The following is a 19,175-nucleotide window of genomic DNA, read 5'->3' as shown; positions in this document are numbered from 1 at the left end:
GGGTGGGGCCAGGGATGAGGGTCTCAAGGCTGGAGCAAAGGGTTGCAGTATTGGGGGGAAAGGGGCCAGGGATGAGGGGCTCAGGACTGGGGCAGAGAACAGGGGTGAGGGCACTGAGGTGGAGCCAGGGATGAGGGTGCTCTGGGGCTACAGCAGGATTTCTCTCTCTCCCTCTCCCTGTGAGAGGAGCCTCTCCCTGCCACAGCGGCTTGGGCCACGGGATAGGTGCATCTTCCCCAGCTGTGGCAGGTGCAGGCTGGGACTGGGTTGGGGCTGCATTCGGGCTGCCCCTCCCCCCGCCGGAGCTGTGTTGGGGCCACCCCCTCCTGGCCACCACGGCAGTTCGGCCGGGGATGTGTTGGGGCTGCCCTGCTCCCAGCCACCGTGACAGGTCCAGCTGGGGCTGCATTGGGGGCCACCCCTTCCCCAGCCGCCATGGCTGGGCGAGCTTCCTGAGTGCTTGCGCGGCGCTAAATAGGCTGCTGCGCGGCCACGCAGCTTACAGGGAACTTAGGTCACCATTAACCCATTCTCTTCTGATATGGAAGCACACTATCAGAGAGCCTCCTGGGTTTGCAATGAGATTGGTGAGCTGTTCAAACTTCCTGTAACGTGCAGGGTAAGCAGTAAAGTTTTCCCACAGTGCACCACAGTTCTAGAGCTAGAGTGGCCACGATTTGAGGGGGCACTAAGGATTCTGGAATATCATTACTTTGACTTGGGTATGCGCACAAAGGCTTAGGTTTGAGCATGGGTGGGGAGGTGGGGGAGAGTCTTAACATAGGATTTAAATACAACGTAGACATCCAAGACCAGAGTTTCCTAACAGGAGTCAATGCCCCACTAACCCGTGGCATAGTATAATTCCCAAATCTGGACCTTAGCGTCCAAAATATGAGTAATAGCATGAATTTCCCTAAGCTTAATTACCAGCTTAGATCTGATAGGCTGCCACCAATCAGGACTTAGGTAGAGCGCCCGATAGACTCTGGTCCCCCCAAACCTTTCCCTGGGGACCCCCAAGACCCAGATTCCTTGAGTCTCACAACAAAGGGAAATAAATCATTCCCTCTCCCCTCTTTACCTCCTCCCAGATCTTTCCCGCCCTGGGTACACTAGGAGATCACCGTGATTCAACTCCGTGAATCTAACACAAAGAGGAAATTTACCTTTCCCTCCCTCAGGGCAATACAGATTCAAGCTCCTTGAATGTGACACAAAGAGGAAACTTATCCTTCCCTCCCCTCTGCTCTCTTTCCCTTCTCCCCACCAATTCCCTGGTGTACACAGACTCAGTTTCTTTGAGCCTTAACTAGGAGAAAAAATCAAACAGGTCTTAAAGCAAAGCTTTTAATAAAAAAGAAAGAAAAAAAAGTAAAAGGTTTATCTCTGCATTTTAGATGGTAAACAGTTACAGGGTCTTTTAGCTTATAGAAAATGGATAAACAGCCTGTTACATGCCTGGATGCTCTGCAAGGACGAGGCCCACACACAGGTGAGTTAATTGGCTTTAATGAAGGTTAAGTGACACACCCGCAACGGGGATTCCACGCGTTGCTGCCACTAGCTTGGGGAGTCCACCGCCCGAAAAGCTCGGCCAGGTGCGAAGTCCAACTGCACAATCCATGGCCACAGCAATTATAGCATCATGCTAATATCATGCAAAGCAGCACATACATATGCAATGGGGGACTTTCCAACAGCAATGGCCGCCTCCCCTGGCTCCCCTGGCTCCTGGCCAGAGGCTTTCTGCAGTTCCCCAAAACATCGGGGCTTCCCATACAGGGCAGTTCTAACCGGTTATAAGCAGCAGCTGCTAGCATACCGTATCCGCTAATAACCTCTCCTTGAGAAAGCGCAGGCCCTAACTAGACCGTAACAATATCTTCCGAGGTCCCCTACACAGCCTTATCCAGAAAAAATACAATTTAAACTATTTCCAGCAAACTACACATTTGCAAATACAGAAAAACAATGTAAAAGCCTATATTGTCTTTCTACCGCTGTACTTACAATGGGAAACAGGAGATTCGTACGGTCACTCTCAGAGCCCAGAAAGAGAACAGAACAAGAACAAAGAACTCACACCCAAACTTCCCTACACCCAGATTTGAAAGTATCTTGTCTCCTGATTGGTCCTCTGGTCAGCTGTTTCAGGTCACTGTTTGTTAACCCTTTACAGGTGAAAGAGACATTAACCATTAGCTATCTGTTTATGAGAACCCGGACTTACATTGCAGTGTAGACATACCCTGAAACACTGCAGTGGTACAGCTATAATGCTACAGCTGTGCCACTACAGCGCTTCTAATGAAAACACAGCCTGACTTACTTCGCCACAGCACCACTCAATAGAAATCCTATTTAACATTTCCGCAAAGCACAAATGTAAAAACAAACAAAATACAAATGACTGAAATATTTGAAAACCAAAACTTAAGTGAGCATTCATTTGGGGGAAGGAAATTCTTTTCTTGTATTCACATAAAAAAGTCTTTTAAAAGAAAAAATATCTTGTGAAAACATTTCTTGCTCAAGCCAAATGTCTTTCTTTGGAGAAAATGAAGGGAAACCAGTCAAACCCATTAGATTTTGGCTCTCCTGTAATAATCATTTTTTAGAATAATCCTGCTATCTAGATAAACACAACACACAATAAAGAGGGAAAGAAAAAAGGATAGATAAGAAAGACAAACTGCTGTCTTTCTGTTGTTACTTCATTCACATTCTGTGGGTAAGATACATAAACAGGTTGGTCACAAAGAGGTTGCATTAGTCTCTGGATCCTGGTGCACTTCCTCCCCATCTGAGAAAACAACATCTGGGATCTGACTTGCATGCTGTGGTCTTCTCCCACTGGTTCTCCTTCACAATGGAATAAGCTCACTGCTCAACTCCTGGCTCTGCCACAGGCCCTGCCCCCACTCCACCCCTTTCTGCCCTCTCCCCTGAGCCTGCTGTGCCCTCGCTCCTCCCCCTCTCTCCCAGAGCCTCCTGCAGGCCACAAAACAGCCACAAAACTGCTGATCAGGAGGTTTAGGGAGGAAGAGAGGAGGCGCTGAAAGAGAGGAGGCGCTGATCGGCAGGGCAACCGGTAGGCAGCTGGGAGCGGAGCGAGCTGATGTAGGGCTGCTGACATATTACTGTGGCTGTTTGGCAATGTACATTGGTAAATTCTGGCTCCTTCTCAGGCTCAGGTTGGCCAGCCCTGCTCTAGACAGTGTTATGAGCTGCGTTAAACCTTGTTAATGGTAGAGTTAAAACCTCACTGAAAATTATGCATCAGTGTGCCCTTCCTTTGAGAGAGTTGTAAGAGACAGTTAAGGGGGCTACATCTAAAACAAAGCATAATGGAGTCTGCCCAGAAACTAGCAATATGTGGGTGGAGGAGTCCAATGGGCATTGTTCTGATCAGATGAGTGGAAAAAGCCTAGCTGGGGAAGGGAGGCAGACAAGAAACAGACATAGACTGATGATTGGCTTTCATTCTGCCACGAGCATATAAGCACCGTGTGGCCCTAGATAAGCCTAGAGGAAGATTCTTCTGGGTCTCATGCTGGCTAAAGAGGCTTTGAGCTATAAGCAAAGATGCTATCCATTGTTTTTTTGGTTTCTCCTGCATGCAGAGAAGCAGGACTTTGTACATTCCTTAGAAATCAACAAGAACTCAAAGAAAATACCAGATTTTGTCAATTTCTAGTTCCAGCTGGAATATCCCCAGGACCCCAAACTTGACTAGCCACTCAGGGGCAACAATAGATCTCAAAAGAAAATGAGCCATGACCATACACAACAGAGAACATACGAACAACAGGTCAGAAACTGACAAGTAACTTGAATACTCCTTCCTAAACCCACCTACACAGTAGGATAAGATACCACCTTAAGTTTTTGGAAGCACACTGGAAAGCGCAAGATCAAAAGCTAAAACTTTCAAAATCTGGCCAACTTAGATAAAAGGCATCCAAAAAAGAAAATAAAAAATCTAGAAAACAAAAGATATGGGCTTCCCTGCTTCAGAAATAGGTTTTGCAGAACTGAAACAACAAAGCTGGATTTCTCCGTAAAGGCCAAACCCAAACATTAATGCTTTGTAAACGTCCACATGAACAGCCACTATGTGGCTGTCTTGAGTGGATATTCCCCTGCCACTAACAACAGAAGTTGCTCTGTCCTAACTAGCATAAGCAAAGACAATACACAACTGCAGGTGTGCCAGCCATCTCACAGCCGAGACAGGTACAACAGACACCCACTAAAAGTAAAACAGTCTCTTTCATGACAATATTACTGTAGGAATTAGTATTAAAACACAGTTGTGGGATATTTCTAAAATCTTTAATTTAAGCCAAGTACAAACTCAGATAGTTAATTGTTCATTCTGTGAGGAAAAACCTCAGCTGCATAGGTACAAGGTTGAAAAGTTAGCATGATGCTAGAAATCCATCTTCACATAAAGAGGGAATCAAGAACAGGACTATAACATGACCTTATTTTATGCTTGTTAAAAAAATAACTTAGCTTATAAAACTTAGATTTTTGACACTTCTCTAGCATTATCTCCAATGCATTTGTATCATTTCTGTGGAACACAGTCTTGTTTTGTATAGAAAAAGTAGTCCAAGCAAGGTAAAACTAATGTCATTTTACAGAACTAGTATAAGCTCTTAATTTATATTAAAAGCTAAGAAATATCAACTACTTTACACAATGCCTTTAAACTTTCTATACAACAGTGAATCAGTAAGATTTTTATATGAGAAGAACTTCAGCTTGGATTTCTTTTACTGCTATCATATTTTTCTATTAATTACAATTCTGAAATAACAAAAGAAAGAAAGTACCTGACTGGTCTTTGAAGTTCAGTGTAAAGTCTTTATATTTGGATAAATCAAACTCCACTCTTGCACGTGCTACTCCTTTGTTCTGAAGCAAAAAGGGAATTCCTTGGGTGGAACCAGCATAAACACCATGGAAGTTAAAAGATTCCTGGTAAGTTTAAGAACAAACAAACAAACAAATGTAAAAGCGTTATAAAGTCATATGTATAGCTGGAGAGTACTTTAAAAATACTGCAGTTCAGAGATCCATAAGTTATCCTATATTAACTGAACCTCTCAGTTCACCAACTGCCTATCCAGCTCCTTTATTGGCCCTAGATCTTTCATGGGTGCCAAAGACCACAGTTTAGGAACCACTGAAATAATACTATTGATTGTACCACTAGTGAAATTTTTCAAATTGAGTATCATTTTTCAATTAAATTAATTTCATTCTATTTCTCCTCTTCGCCTTCCTTCATCTTTATAACCTTTACATACTATACATTTAGACAGTTAAATCCCTCAGCTGCCACAGGTATATTTAATTTTTAATCTCTCTTCACATTCACCTCAGTCCCTTTGCATGAAATAATTTATAGAAAAATAAACTGAAAAAATGTGAATAACCAAGGAAGGAAAATTCTGACACCTGACTACAAAAGTAATAATTAAATAAAACTATAAATCTTACCTAGAACTAATAATTAGTGTAATAAAAGATACCTCATACTTACTACACTAATGCCTATTTCAGGGGCCTCTACAGATCCACCAATCCTAAATTCCAATATTTTTCCATGGCGGACTGCTACCTAGTTGAAAGAAAAGTAAAATTGTCAACATTGTAATTACTACATTACTCTGTCATTTACTATACAGTACATAATATAATGGAACAGTTGTGATGGCAATTTAAAATAAGACAGCTTTAAATAATAGACAACAGAAAGACAGCCACGGAATTCTATTGCATAGGTTCCCTTGAAAAGAACTTCCCCACATTCTAAAGTTATTTTGCTATGAAAATATTATAATGAAGACTAAAAATGCTGTATTGGTTTCTATAATATACACATGCAGTGATTCCAGTGGGTTATAGAATCACTGGGTAAAAGCAGCAGCTCTGTTGGATACCAAGCAGGATAATGATAGCCACTACTGAAGGAGGGAATCAAATTGAAGAAATGAGCAGCTCTTTGCAGCCAGGAGAGAGAGCAATATAGGAGGGAGTACACAGCTGTTTTCTATGGCAGGCGGGACCTGAGTGGAAGAAATCTGTCCAGTGAGACCAGGAACCAGTAGGTAGGTTTCTTGAAACAAGTCACAATGGAAAGAAACAGGTATTACAGCTAGGTCAGGAGAAGTGCTGCAGCTACCTCAGGAAGTAGTAGAAGTGGAAGGGAGTGGGTGGATGTTGAGTTTAGTAGTATGGTGTTAGGGGACAACAGCCAGTGGAGAAAACAGTAGTGGGATCAGAAGGTGTGGCCAGGTCTGGGCACATGACAGCATCCATTAAAAATTATCTGAATTTTTTTCTTGATGCAAGATGAATCCAGCAAACTTATCAGACTCCTGTACAAATAAAATCCAAATCAGGTATTTGTTGGATCACTAATCTCAAAATCAACCTTTATAATGAAGCACTTTCAGAACTCAGTTTCCTTGCGATGCATACAAACAGGAGACAAATAATCTAAACACTCTTCAGTAGTCTAAGCCCTATCACTCTAGAGAACATGAGAGTAGATGTAAGAACTGAGCCCAGTGCTCCATTCTCCCACCACAGAATACAAACCACTTCCACTCTTTTCTGTGTGACTTACTTGTACCCTGTGCTTGGAGAATAGAGCCTTGAAATATAAAGTACTATTTCCAGGCCACAGGTGTAGCCCAAGTGGCTATTTTTTGTACTAAATGAAATGGAGCAAACTAATTTACTGACTGAAAGTTTATATCCTAAAACATATCAGTCTCTTTATTAAAAAGAGTTTATTCACATAAACCATTAAGATAATTACAATCAAACCAAGTGATCACTGCAAGTGGTAGACCTCAATATTGATGCAAAACTGATTATTAATAAAATTATTATAATTTATTCTTATGTTGGTTCAATACAAACTTGCCTGTGCCTTTACTGAATTTAAGAAATTTGAACAATGTTTTTTAAAAACACACAATGCTTACAGAAATAACAGTATTATGTTTTCAGTTGATTAATTATATGAAATGTTAATGCTAAAGAGATGGATAAAACAAATGAGGAGTCTGGTGGCACCTTAAAGACTATTTATTTGGGCATAAGCTTTCGTGGGTAAAAAAAACCAAACCCACTTCGTCAGATGCATGGAGTGGGTTTTTTTACCCACGAAAGCTTATGCCCAAATAAATCTGTTAGTCCTTAAGGTGCCACCGGACTCCTCATTGTTTTTGTGGATACAGACTAACACAGCTACCGCTCTGATTATGTTGGATTGGATTAATGGAGAGCAAGATTAATAGATAGGCATGCATGTACACACCCACTTAACGAGATAATACACAAATGTTCAGATTTTTTAAATACCTCCACTCTGGTATCAAATTTCATTACTGCATTGGGAGTGAAGTCGATTTTGAGATCAGCATGGCCTCCAACAGGTACTACCCCCTGAGAAGGAGTAATAGTCATTCCAGGCAGGGGATTCAAATCAAGAACCTTCAAATACAAATAATCATTATAAAACATTGATAGTGCTGAAAATGTATGCTTTTACAGATTTTGGGAAAGACATTTCCTGTCCGGAAGAGTTTACAATTTAGTTAATGTAACCATTGGACTCTATGAGACTAATCTGGGCCTAAAATTTTGGGACAAAATTTTCAGTTAGGCACCTAAATACATATGTAGGCACCTAAATAAATGATCTGATTTTCAGAAGTTTGGAACATCTGCCAGATCTTATTGTGCAGCTAACTTTTGCAACCCAGCTTTGAAAATTTGGGCCTTGATTTTGTTCTTTATGAGCACTCCTGAACTTTATAAAATTATGATTTAGTACAACTCCAAGAAGATCCAATACAGCATCTTCTCCAATGATAGATACAAGCTGAGTGAAAATTATCTGCAAGTTATTCACAGTAGAAATGTGGACAAGACTCCTGCAAAGGGAAGTTTATCTATCCAATCATTTCTGCTTAACTTCTCAGAGCCATGTAAGCCTAAGAATTTTCCTTATTTTTAATAAACACAGTGTTGCAATAACAAGCATATTATCCTACACTCCAATGTGGTTAGGAGGGCCTTGGCCAATACAGACAGCACTATTAATGAAAGCAAGCTAGAAAAAATTGTACAAGGAAGAGAAACTAGGTCAAGTAGTCCCATGAACTCCTAAAGAGGGTAGGATTCTAAAGAGGATAACTATATTTTGTACAATAAAAATTAAAACTACCTAAAGGGGGGGAAAAATCAGTTAGTATACCATAAAGAACACATCTAATAACTGAGAACACAAACTCTAATAAGATATGAAAAACTCTCCAAAACAAGGAAAACAAAAAACAAAACAAAAAACTGTACATCAGCATAATTCAGTTCACCTGGAAGTATGCATGATTATGTCCTGTGTTTTGAAGAATGGCGGTCTTGCAAGTAATTAATCCTAGAGGAGCATGATTGAAAGGTATCCTTTGTTCCATAAACTGAACACTGGTGGGTCCAAGCTAACAACAATGAAAGGAAGAAAGCAAACATAACGTATTACTGAGTGTAAATAAATAATTCAACATAGCTTAATTTTCTTTTGTTTTCACAATAAGCCAGACAATCGTGGAGACGCATAAGTTAAACAGTGAAGTAGAATGTAAAGGGGAATCAACATTTCTCTACTTTTTGCCAAACCACCTAGATCAAAAAGTAAACCTCTATCAAAGTAACAAAATGTGTTTTATTTCCCTCTGAAAATTAATAATTTGCTGTATTACTGTACTTCTGTTTAAGTTTCGCATGGCTATGAAATTCAGGTATGAAGTTTTTGCAAAAGCTGATATGAGTAATTTTTTAATGCAGTGCACAGATAAATATGTGAACAAAAATAAATTATGACCCCACTTACCCGCTAAATTGTTTTTTTTAGTGGCTTGGTCAAAAACAGCACAGGTCATGCATTCCCTCTCCTCACTTTGTTTGACAGGCAAGATGACACAATCTAATCAGAGTCCTGGATACCCTCCACCACAGCTCCTCTGTTTCTGTAGGTTGACCTCTGATCTGACAGAAATCTGTAAACCTATGGTACCTCTTCGTCTGGAAAGTGAAGTGGTAGGTGTCTGTGCTATACTAATGAAGCATCTTAGGGTATGTCTACACAGCAAAGAAAAACCCACAGCTGGCCTGTGCCAGCTGATTCAGGCTCACAGGGCTCGGACTGCAGAGCTATTTCATTGCTCTGTAGACTTCTGGGCCCAGGCTGGAGCCTGAGCCCTGGGACCCTCCCACCTCACAAGATCCTGGAGCCTGGGCTCCAGAGTAAGCCCAGACATCTACATAGCAATGAAACAGCCCTGCAGCCTGAGCTCTGCAAGTCCGAGTTGGCTGGCATAGACAACTGCAGGTGTCAGTTGCTGTGTAGAAGAAATCAGCAGGTGAGTGGGATAAGAATTGTTTTTCTAGGCCTCAGTAAGCTACAGCGAGGACCAGCTCTAGGCACCAGCAAACCACGCATGTGCGTGGGGCGGCACAATTTCAGGGGTGGCGTTCCAGGCGCTCTCTGAGGTTTTGTTTTTGGGGTTTTTTTTGGCTTGGGGCCCAGGCTACAGCACAGACCATGTTGTAACAAGCTGTACCAATTCATCTACCCAAACAGTGGCAGGAAAAAGACATTCCAAGCTGACTAAGAAAAAGAGAGCCTGGGGGAAATGTAATGGGAGGATGTGTCTTATTGGCTATCAAGTTCTCATTGGAGCATGAATCTAAGAGTTCTACTGGTGAAGGCACCATCAAACTACCTCTAAAAATTCACCCAGCAGAGCAGATTTCATTAGACTTTCCATAGACTCTTTATTGACCCAGGAAGCAGAGACTGTCCTCCTGGAGCGGCCACCACTTCTAATTCAGCAAAGATTACTAGCAGTTCTGTAAACCGCCCAGATACACGATCTGATGTCTTTAGGTACAACAGACCTTTCCTTGCCTTTCCCTGAACTATGTTTCTAGGAAAACTGTGAACTGTGATTAGGTTTCAGAAGTAGGGAGGAGCAGAAACCTTGGTCTGTGCTGTGGAAGAATGAGCCACAGAATTTCTACTCTTTTGATCAATGTATAAAATACAGAACATGTGAGGTTAAAATAAATTTAAAATCAAGAAAATGTTGATTAAAAACCAAAAATGTGCAAAACCATTTGGGTTAAACATTACCTTTGCAAGGCATTTTAGCTTAAGTGTGTTTCCCTGATGTACACACAGATTGAATTCTCCTGTTTCTGGAGAGCAGAAACCTGGATGCCAAACCACTTCACACTCCAGGTCTTTGTATGCTTCTACAATACCTAGAGAAATACGTATAAATATGTAAATATTCACAATTCTGGAAAATTTTTCAAGTTTACTGTATGTGACCGGTTCACATTACTAGAGACATCTGGCCTGATTTACAAAGGTGTTGAGCAATATACTTAGTTTAAATTAAACCTTGCTTCAAAATTCTCATAACTGCATAACCCAGTTTATCAATATACTTCAACAGAATGTATCCACAATTTGTCAGTCTTTGAGCATGTAAATCACACTCCTGTGCTATTTAAAAAGGAAGGTATTAAAAAAAATAGATCACCAAAAGTGATGTAAATCCATCCCCAAATTATTGTTTTTATTTGGAAATTATTTTTCCAATTCCCACATTTATATCCACTTTATATCCACAGATACAAATTTTGTAACTGTGCACGGCTCTACACCCACAGCTTTAGAGTTCTAACTCAATCTTAAATATTACAAAAGTGAGTGCGTATAGGTGAACCTGGATTTGTTGATAACTGAGAATAAAACAACATTTCAACATTCTCAGAACTCATTCACACCTTAAATTAAAAAAAGAAAAAATCTCTTTGCCTTACTTCCCAGATGCTGAGGCATTCCAAGTTCTCTGTCGAGCAAAGCGATGTTTAAAACAAAGTTAGCCTAAACCAGCTAATTTGGTCAGAGGCCAAAGATATTTAGCACACCTAACTCCCATTGATTTGAATGGGAAATCAACTAGAGGGAGTTAGGTGCCTAACTGGGCTTCAGTGGATCCGAAGGTCTGTGGCTCAGTGTAAATTGGATCCTTTCATTACTGAACTCCAACACTGTTTTAAAGAGTACACTGCTATTGGAGGCTTCATCTTTCAATTAGATGAAAAATTAAGGTCCTGAGCACATGTAATTATTAATCCAATGGCACTTTACACAAAAGTAAGAGTGGGCTAACCTTCATGTTTTGGCCAGATTTTAAATTTTGTGGTATTATATTCTGTCTACCTAAATTTCTTAGCAGTTTTGATGTACGGTATATGATTTTCTTTATCATTTCCTATCCTAAATGGTTGCATAGTATTGCTGTGTACTATTACATAGTTGCCTCATTCCACTCTCCTGGTCAGCAGCTTAAACTCTTGAGCTCAGAGCAGAACTGCTGTGAAGAGCTGTTTACTGTGGCACAGAAATAGCAGGATGGGGCTGTGGTGCATTTCCAGAACTTATATAAGTAAATTAGCCTGGGCACCAAAATTCAGAATTTTACTTGCTTTTTTGGCCTTTGTGGTCTGATCATAGTTCTGACTTCCAGTAGTATTAATGCAAACCCTAAAAATAACATTTTACCATGTCAAACAAATATTTACATTTGATGTCAGCCATCTTTAAGAGTAAAATGTGGTGTGCATGTATTTGTTTGCATGTTGCTTAAAACAGCTTCCAAAACATACTATACCTTTGGCTGGCCGTATAGAAAATGCTATTCCTTTATCTGTGATTATAGGTTTCCAACTGAATTCAGCAAGATAGTTTCTGCGATTGCATAATCTGACTGTTGTTCTAAAGCTTGTTTCCGCAAGGAGACCAGGGACTGGATTTAGAATCAGCTCCCTTGCAGATAGCTCAAGGGCAACTGGCACTGCCTTTGCAACTACCAGCACATGCCCAGTATGTCTGTTGTTTACTGTGTAAGTGAAAGACCTGTAATAGAGAAACGTAGGATCAATACATGTTATATATAGTAAAATATTCAGCAATACAGTTACATTAAATATAGTCATTAGGAGCAAAATACCCCGTGAAAATATTGTATACATTAGGCATACTCAGTTAAAAGGATTATAAAATTTGCTACTTGTAATTGTTTTGCTTTTTACAGTATGCTAGGGACCATAAAATTAACAAAAATGTGTTTCTATAGCTTTGATTCATTAAAATTCAATGGTCAAATATATTGTCACTTCTCTCCTGAGTGTTATCAGATACTAGGGCCTTGCAGGTCAACTTCATGTTAGAGAAGAAACCTGTGACCCAGGCTCAGGTTATTTTCTTAGTGTACAATAGAACCTCAGAGTTACAAACACCTCTGGAATGGAGGTTGTTCCTAACTCTGAACAAAACGTTATGGTTGTTCTTTCAAAAGTTTACAACTGAACCTGGACTTAATACAGTTTGAAACTTGACTATGCAGAAGAAAAACACTGCTTTTAAACCATCTTAATTGAAATGAAACAAGCACAGAAACAGTTTCCTTTCCTTGTCAAATCTTTTTTTTAAATCTTTCCCTTTGTTTTTTAAGTAGTTTACGTTTAACACAGCACTGTCTTGTATTTGCTTTTCTTAGTGTCTCTGCTGCTGCCTGATTGCATACTTTCAGTTCCAAATGAGGTATGTGGTTGACTAGTCGGTTCGTAATTCTGGTGTTCGTACTCTAAGGTTCTACTATAATTGGTTAATTTACAAAATGTACACAAGACCTGTTTCCCTAAACAGAAGTGGTTACTAACTGCACACAGACAGATAATGCCCTCTTGCAGAAACCTCAGCTAAAGCATCACTGCTTTTTCACCAAGAAGCATTTGTCTTGAACCTCTGTATCTGACTCTCCTGTAATCTCACAGCTCAACAAAACACACTGAGTGAAAATCTGGATCCACCGAAGTCAACAGAGCAAGTATTTCACCCACTATTCCTTGTTCCTACCTTCGCCCTGGGCTTTTTACACTGGAAATCTTTTACCCCAAAACTGCTCACCTACAACAACACTGCCTCAAAAGATGGCCTGGGTGTCCATCTTTCTTCTGTGCGTGCACATGAATATTTGATTCAACCTCCTTAGCAACTGTATGGGTATGGTTAGAGTTCCATTCTGAGACATCGTATATACTAGAAAAGGTTTCCCAGTGCAGTTATATCAGCAAACCCTCCAAGTGTAGACAGATTATACTGGCAATATTCTCAAACGAAATAAGCTATAATGGCAAAAGCACTTTTTCGCCAGAATAACTGTGTCTACACTTTTGCCAGTAAAAAAAAAAAAAACCTCATCCCTAATTAACATGATTACAGTGGCAAAAGTTTTAAAGTGTAAAACTAGGTTTTGTGTTTACATAGCAGCACCTCATAATATGCAAAACATCAACACTTTCATTATAATAATATTTAGTTTAAACTAGCTATGTGAAAAATGTGTACATTTCTTTTGCCACCAAGGTTAATATCTAAATCAGGGATCAGCAACCTTTCAGAAGTGGTGTGCCAAGTCTTCATTTATTCACTCTAATTGAAGGTTTTGTGTGCCAGGAATACATTTTAACCTTTTTAGAAGATCTCTTTCTGTAAGTCTATGATATATACCTAAACTATTGTTGTATGTAAAGTAAACAAGGTTTGAAAATGTTTAAAAAGCTTCATTTAAAATTAAATTAAAATGCAGAGCCCCATGGACCGGTAGCCAGGACTCAGGCAGTGTGAGTGCCACTGAAAATCAGCTCGTGTGCCGCCTTCAGCACCCGTGCCATAGGTTGCCTACCCCTAACCTAAATCAAGAGCCAAATAAATAGCCTTACTTCTGAAATTTCCCCAAGGTATTAGTCTCAAATATTACTGGAATGTAAGTCTTCGAAAGAGGTGGCAACACATGGGACAATGGACTAGTCTGCTGTAGCTCCTCACTTTCAATTTCTACTTGTATCCAGACGTGCAGAGGCAGATTATTGATGATATGCATTTTTCTCGTAGATGCAGAGTGCACACAAACTTCACCAAAGTCTATGGTGGAGGGACCTAAAATATATACATATGAAGTTAAATCTTTATAGTTAAAAGTTAACAAAAACAGCTAAGGAAACGTAATCAAAATTGGTAGTTTAGTTCTAGTTAGCCTACATCACTATCCTACATTTTGGTTCATCAAATTACAGGAGAGTGAAAAATAAATAAAACTACAGTAGTAGAGACAGATTCAAACCAAAACCTAGGATTTAAATACCACCCACCCTGGATGCAAGCAAGGGTGTGGTTCAAAATGCTCTTCTACACTTTACATCTTAATTCCACCTCTCTACAACAGTAAGGTAAATATTGTAAGAAGTAAAGGTATATGTAAAATATCATTGTGTCTGAAAGCACCACTAATGATAATTTATTAAAATGTAATTGTTTGCATTAAACATGTATTATAACAATCAATAAATGAAAAATTTAGAAACAGTTTCTACATATCAATGATCTTTTTAAGAAATGATACCTGATGAACCATTGCCTTTTAGACAAGATATTGATCCAGACTCCTTGTTAAATGGATAATGTAAACTTTTCAAGCCACATTTTAAGAAGTCTCTTTGTTCATTTACTCAGCATTAATTAATGACAGAATAAATGTATTAGCCAAAAAAAAATTGTTTCTCTATTTATGCAATTTGTTACTTCTCAGTCCAAAACTACAGAAATGGAGGGTAATATTGGGACATGGTTTTTAGGCGCAACTCCCTAATGAAACCAATCATTTGACAGAGCACGAGGTAGTGTTACTAATGATTTGGCTATTGTAGCATTCACATGCGTGAGTGTGATCACATTTATGAACCATTCTCAAAGGCAATGTGTGCTTTTTTTTACTTCCCAGTACTTAAAACAACTGAATGGTTTCCTCACCTTATCTATGAATATTTACAGAAAAGCTGTTAAGTAATAAATTAATTTAGAACATTGAGCATAAAAAAAAAGAGGCAAACAAAGATTCCTGTTGTATTTTTTCAGCTTTAATTTTACACTTTATACTTAAACCTCATCTATAAGTAACTGCTTCCCTCTCAGACTCAACAGCTGGATTCTTGTCATATCCTCACAGATACAACAACCTGCTGAAACCCAATTCCATCTCTCCCCAGGACCACCAATGGCTTCACTATTTTCAATTCCACACCTCATACATATACTCCCCAGCCTTTCCATTAAGTCTCAATTCATAGGGTTTTTTTTTAAAGGGGGCCATAATAATCCCCTAATCTGACCACTTGCATAACACAGGCCATAGAATATCACCCAGTAATTACCAGGTCAAGCCCAATGACTTTGGACTGAACTAGACCACATATATTTTAGAAACACGTCAATCTTGATTTAAAGACTTTAAGTGATGCAGAATCCATCACATCACTTGATAAGTTTTTCCAATGGTTAATTATTTCTGCTGTTAAAAATGTGCGCCAAATTCCAGCCACTAGATCTTGCTCTGCCTTTGTCTGCAAGGTTAAAGAGCCCTCTAGTACCAAATCTCTTCTCTACATGTAGATATTAATATACTGTGATCAAGTCATCTCTTAACCATCTCTTTAATAAACTAATAGATTTAGCTTCTTAACTTGTTGCTCCTTTCTGAACTTTATCCAATTTTTCAACATTCTTTCAAAAAGTGTGGACACCAGAAATGGAATGGACACAATAACTGTTTCACCAATGCTGTATGCTGAGGTAATACCATCTCCTGATCCCTACTTGATATTCTTGCTTATACATCCAAGAATCACATTAGCCCTTTTAGTCACCACTTTTCACTGGGAGCTCTTGTTCAGTTAGTTATACCATAACTCCTAAGTCTTTTTGAGAGTCACTGCTTTTGAGGATACAGTCCCCCAATCATACAAGTATGGCCTCTGTTCTTTGTACCCAGATATATGATCCTGCATTTGGTCGCATAAAAATGCAAGTGTGACAGCATTCAGGGTTGCAATCCAGAAAAGTAAGGTGTATTATCCCTTGCCCTGCAACCCTGGGTGCTTCACAGTGAATTATTAGTTTTCAATTGATACCTCACAAGGCACATTTTGTACAAAGATTACAATAGTTTGTAGGGTGTGAATATAGCAGTTCTTAGTGTCATAGCATGTAATTAGCGCTCAGTTTACCAAGTGATCCAAATCTTTCTGTGTAAATGACCAGTCTTTTTCATCATTTCCCACTCTACCAATCTGTGTCCTCTGCAAACTTTACCAGTCATGTGGTACTAAGACAAAATGGTCTAAAAAGAGTTTAAGACATCATCCTTCTCCACTGTGATATCACTATACTTCCCTCCCAGAATCCTCTCCTTTGAAGACAATCATAGACAGGGTACTCCTATTGATATTAATGCTTCTCCACATATTATGCAACATCAGGGCTTCAGAGAACGAATGAATGAATGACCTATATTCATCACACCTGTGGTATGACTCACTTCATCTACTTTGCAAAGGGAAACAAACAAGTTCTTCCAAATCTAAGTGTTCTGCACCTCTATACTGTCTACAGAGGTGCAGGACTGATGACCAAGCACTAGCACGACTATTAAAGCCACCTCTTCATTAAGCACATACTATTTAAGGTAAATAATTTTGTTGTATAGATTATATTACTATTAATAAATACTTTTATGCCAGCCAAATGAAATGATTTAACCTTGGTGATATCTTACCAATGATTATCTGATAAAGCTGTTTTGGTGTCAAAGTTATATTACAATCTTCCTTCTCTTGTGGAGAAGATGGTACAGCATTAAGCCCGTCATAAACCTGTGGAAAACCCCAACAAATGCTTTATCAATTATTCTCAGTGTTATGTTTTTCTTTTATTTAATGTAAATATGCCTAGCTTACCTCTTTGGCTAAGGATTTAGATTCAATTGCTGCCAGCTTTCGACTACTTAGCAGGTAGTCCTCATTTAAAGGAATTGTTTCTAGTTTCGGCTTCTCCTTGTGTAAATCTGTCATTGTGATCTTTGGTGACCTGAGCCCTGAAGCTGGTTTTAGGCCAATGTCCACAGGATTGTTAAGACTGTTATATTTCCTTTAGAAAAACAAAAAGGTTAAAGTCCAAATTTCTAGAAACCTAACAAAATGGTCCACATTATGCATATTAAAAAATAACAGATTTTAAAATATTTCAAGTAGTTCTTTGGATTAGCATATTTCTCTAGAGAAGAATTCATCAATCATGTCAAATACTTTGAGCAATCCTACTGTAGTGTCTTTGAGTCACAGACTGTCATTTACTGTATTTTTGTATAGTGCCTAGAACAATGAGGCCTAACCTGAACTGTGAACTCTTAGGTGCTATTGCAACATAAATGTTAAATTACATCCAAAATCTAAGAACATTATGATTGCAAAGTCAAGCAAGTTAGGAAATGCCAAACTGGTGAAGCGTCCACTAATTCTGCCACCTAAGGCCTAATTTTTCCCAGATATTTTGGCTTTTTAACTGCATTTCATATGTTCAAAGCACAGCTCTAATCGACTTCAGTTGCAGTCACAAGAATTCAGAATTCCTTCAAATCTGGCCACAGGTGTCTTATGCTGGACATCCAGAAAATGTTCAATGCAACTGATGACCAACTGTGAACATTTTGGCTTTACTGACTTTCCCAGCATCACATAGGAACTGTGGATAGAATCCAGTTCTCCAGGACAGCATTCAGCTTTAACCAGGAGACCATCCTTTCTCTTCCTGCAATTCCCTACTTGTTCACTAGATACCTTCCAACTTCTGCAACAAATGAGACGGGGTTCTACAGACAACAGCCTCATCCATTACACAAAGCTGATTAATTCCCGGAGAACTCTCCATCATGTACACTGACTGAGGCAGAGATCCTGTGGTAAAAAGTGTAAGTGATCATGTAAATAAATACTGTATTATGGTGTCTACACATAAGGAGACTGAATTATGGATGCAGAAGCAAACTTCTGCATTTCTTAACTTTTTACTGATTGAGTTTGTAACATTAATAGGTTTTTAAATAGATTTTTGTTTGTTTTTTAACGATTTCCTAAATTTTCTTTAGGGAATAAACTGAAAAAACAGAAATTCTATTATGTGGAAACATACTGACCCCCAACTTGGGTTTGAACCTTTAGATTCACAGCACAGACCTCTTTCATTTGAGTTAACCAAATACCTGGAACCAATACTAAGCTGTTATCCTGTATGTGAACAAGCCATCACAGGGAATGAGACACACTTTGCCAGTGGGTTTCACAGCTATTTGCTGACAAAGAATATAGGAACTCCTGGTTCATTTCCAGGTTCTGGAGGAGAGTGTACCCTAGTAGTTCTAGACCCTTCCACCCCATCCCCCATAAGCCTGTGTCCCTCTCTGTTCCTGTATGCTCACCACTCAGTTCTAGCTCACTTCCCATTCTGCTCCTATTCATCTACTGGCTCCCACCCTACTCCCTTTTTCTATGCACCCCACACAAACCCTGGCTTCTGCCCCTCTCTTCTCCTATGTAACCCCTAATCACTTATCCACCCCACCATCCCAGCTCCTGACTCCTTCCTCCTCCACTCCTATGCAAATCTCTCACACCACAGTTCCTGCCTCACTCTCCCCATCTGCTACTTTTCAACCACTCCTGTTCCCTCCCTGTTCCTCCATCCAACTCCACCTGCTTGTCTCCTATCTCACTCTGTACCTACCCTCCCCACACCCCCTTTCACATCCTGCTCTCTGCTCCTAATCCACTTGTCCCACACCACCTCCTGTCCCCCTTCCCTTCTGCAGCCCTCCCACCACTTCCTGTCTCCTTTTACAACCAGCTCCATGGTTTCTCACCATCCTCTGATTACTATACCCTCTCCTCATGTCCTATCCACCAACTCCTCACTGCTCTGCAGTCAAGTCAGATCCTGGATGCCAGCAGGGGGAGCTTTGAGAGCAAAGGGGAAGCAGTCTCCCTGCTCTCAGTTCAGTTAATTGATTCCACAGCAACACCTGGCTGCTAACCTGAGCAACTACAGTCGCAAGTGCAGGGAAAGTCCTGTTCAGCCCATGCAGCGCAGAACTGGAGCATACCCAGTCCAGATGGAATGTTCA

The 19,175-nt window shown here is 39.8% G+C and overlaps 1 protein-coding gene across 1 annotated transcript in view; it reads right to left on the bottom strand.

The window, feature by feature from the left end:
- Window positions 1-19,175, bottom strand: part of CFAP47 (cilia and flagella associated protein 47) — a 680,893-nt gene that overhangs the window by 612,700 nt on the left and 49,018 nt on the right. Inside the window, exons 12-20 of the mRNA XM_050936444.1 lie at window positions 16,957-17,146; window positions 16,776-16,872; window positions 13,888-14,104; window positions 11,775-12,019; window positions 10,223-10,353; window positions 8,406-8,528; window positions 7,390-7,521; window positions 5,558-5,635; window positions 4,845-4,989 (exon numbers count right to left, since the gene is read on the bottom strand). Coding sequence (XP_050792401.1) covers window positions 4,845-4,989; window positions 5,558-5,635; window positions 7,390-7,521; window positions 8,406-8,528; window positions 10,223-10,353; window positions 11,775-12,019; window positions 13,888-14,104; window positions 16,776-16,872; window positions 16,957-17,146 — 1,358 coding nt within the window. The remainder of the gene's footprint in view (window positions 1-4,844; window positions 4,990-5,557; window positions 5,636-7,389; window positions 7,522-8,405; window positions 8,529-10,222; window positions 10,354-11,774; window positions 12,020-13,887; window positions 14,105-16,775; window positions 16,873-16,956; window positions 17,147-19,175) is intronic.

The sequence above is a fragment of the Gopherus flavomarginatus genome, chromosome 1 (assembly GCF_025201925.1).
Source record: "Gopherus flavomarginatus isolate rGopFla2 chromosome 1, rGopFla2.mat.asm, whole genome shotgun sequence".
Classification (NCBI taxonomy): Eukaryota; Metazoa; Chordata; order Testudines; family Testudinidae; genus Gopherus; species Gopherus flavomarginatus.
This window is presented reverse-complemented; position numbering and strand designations above follow the sequence as displayed.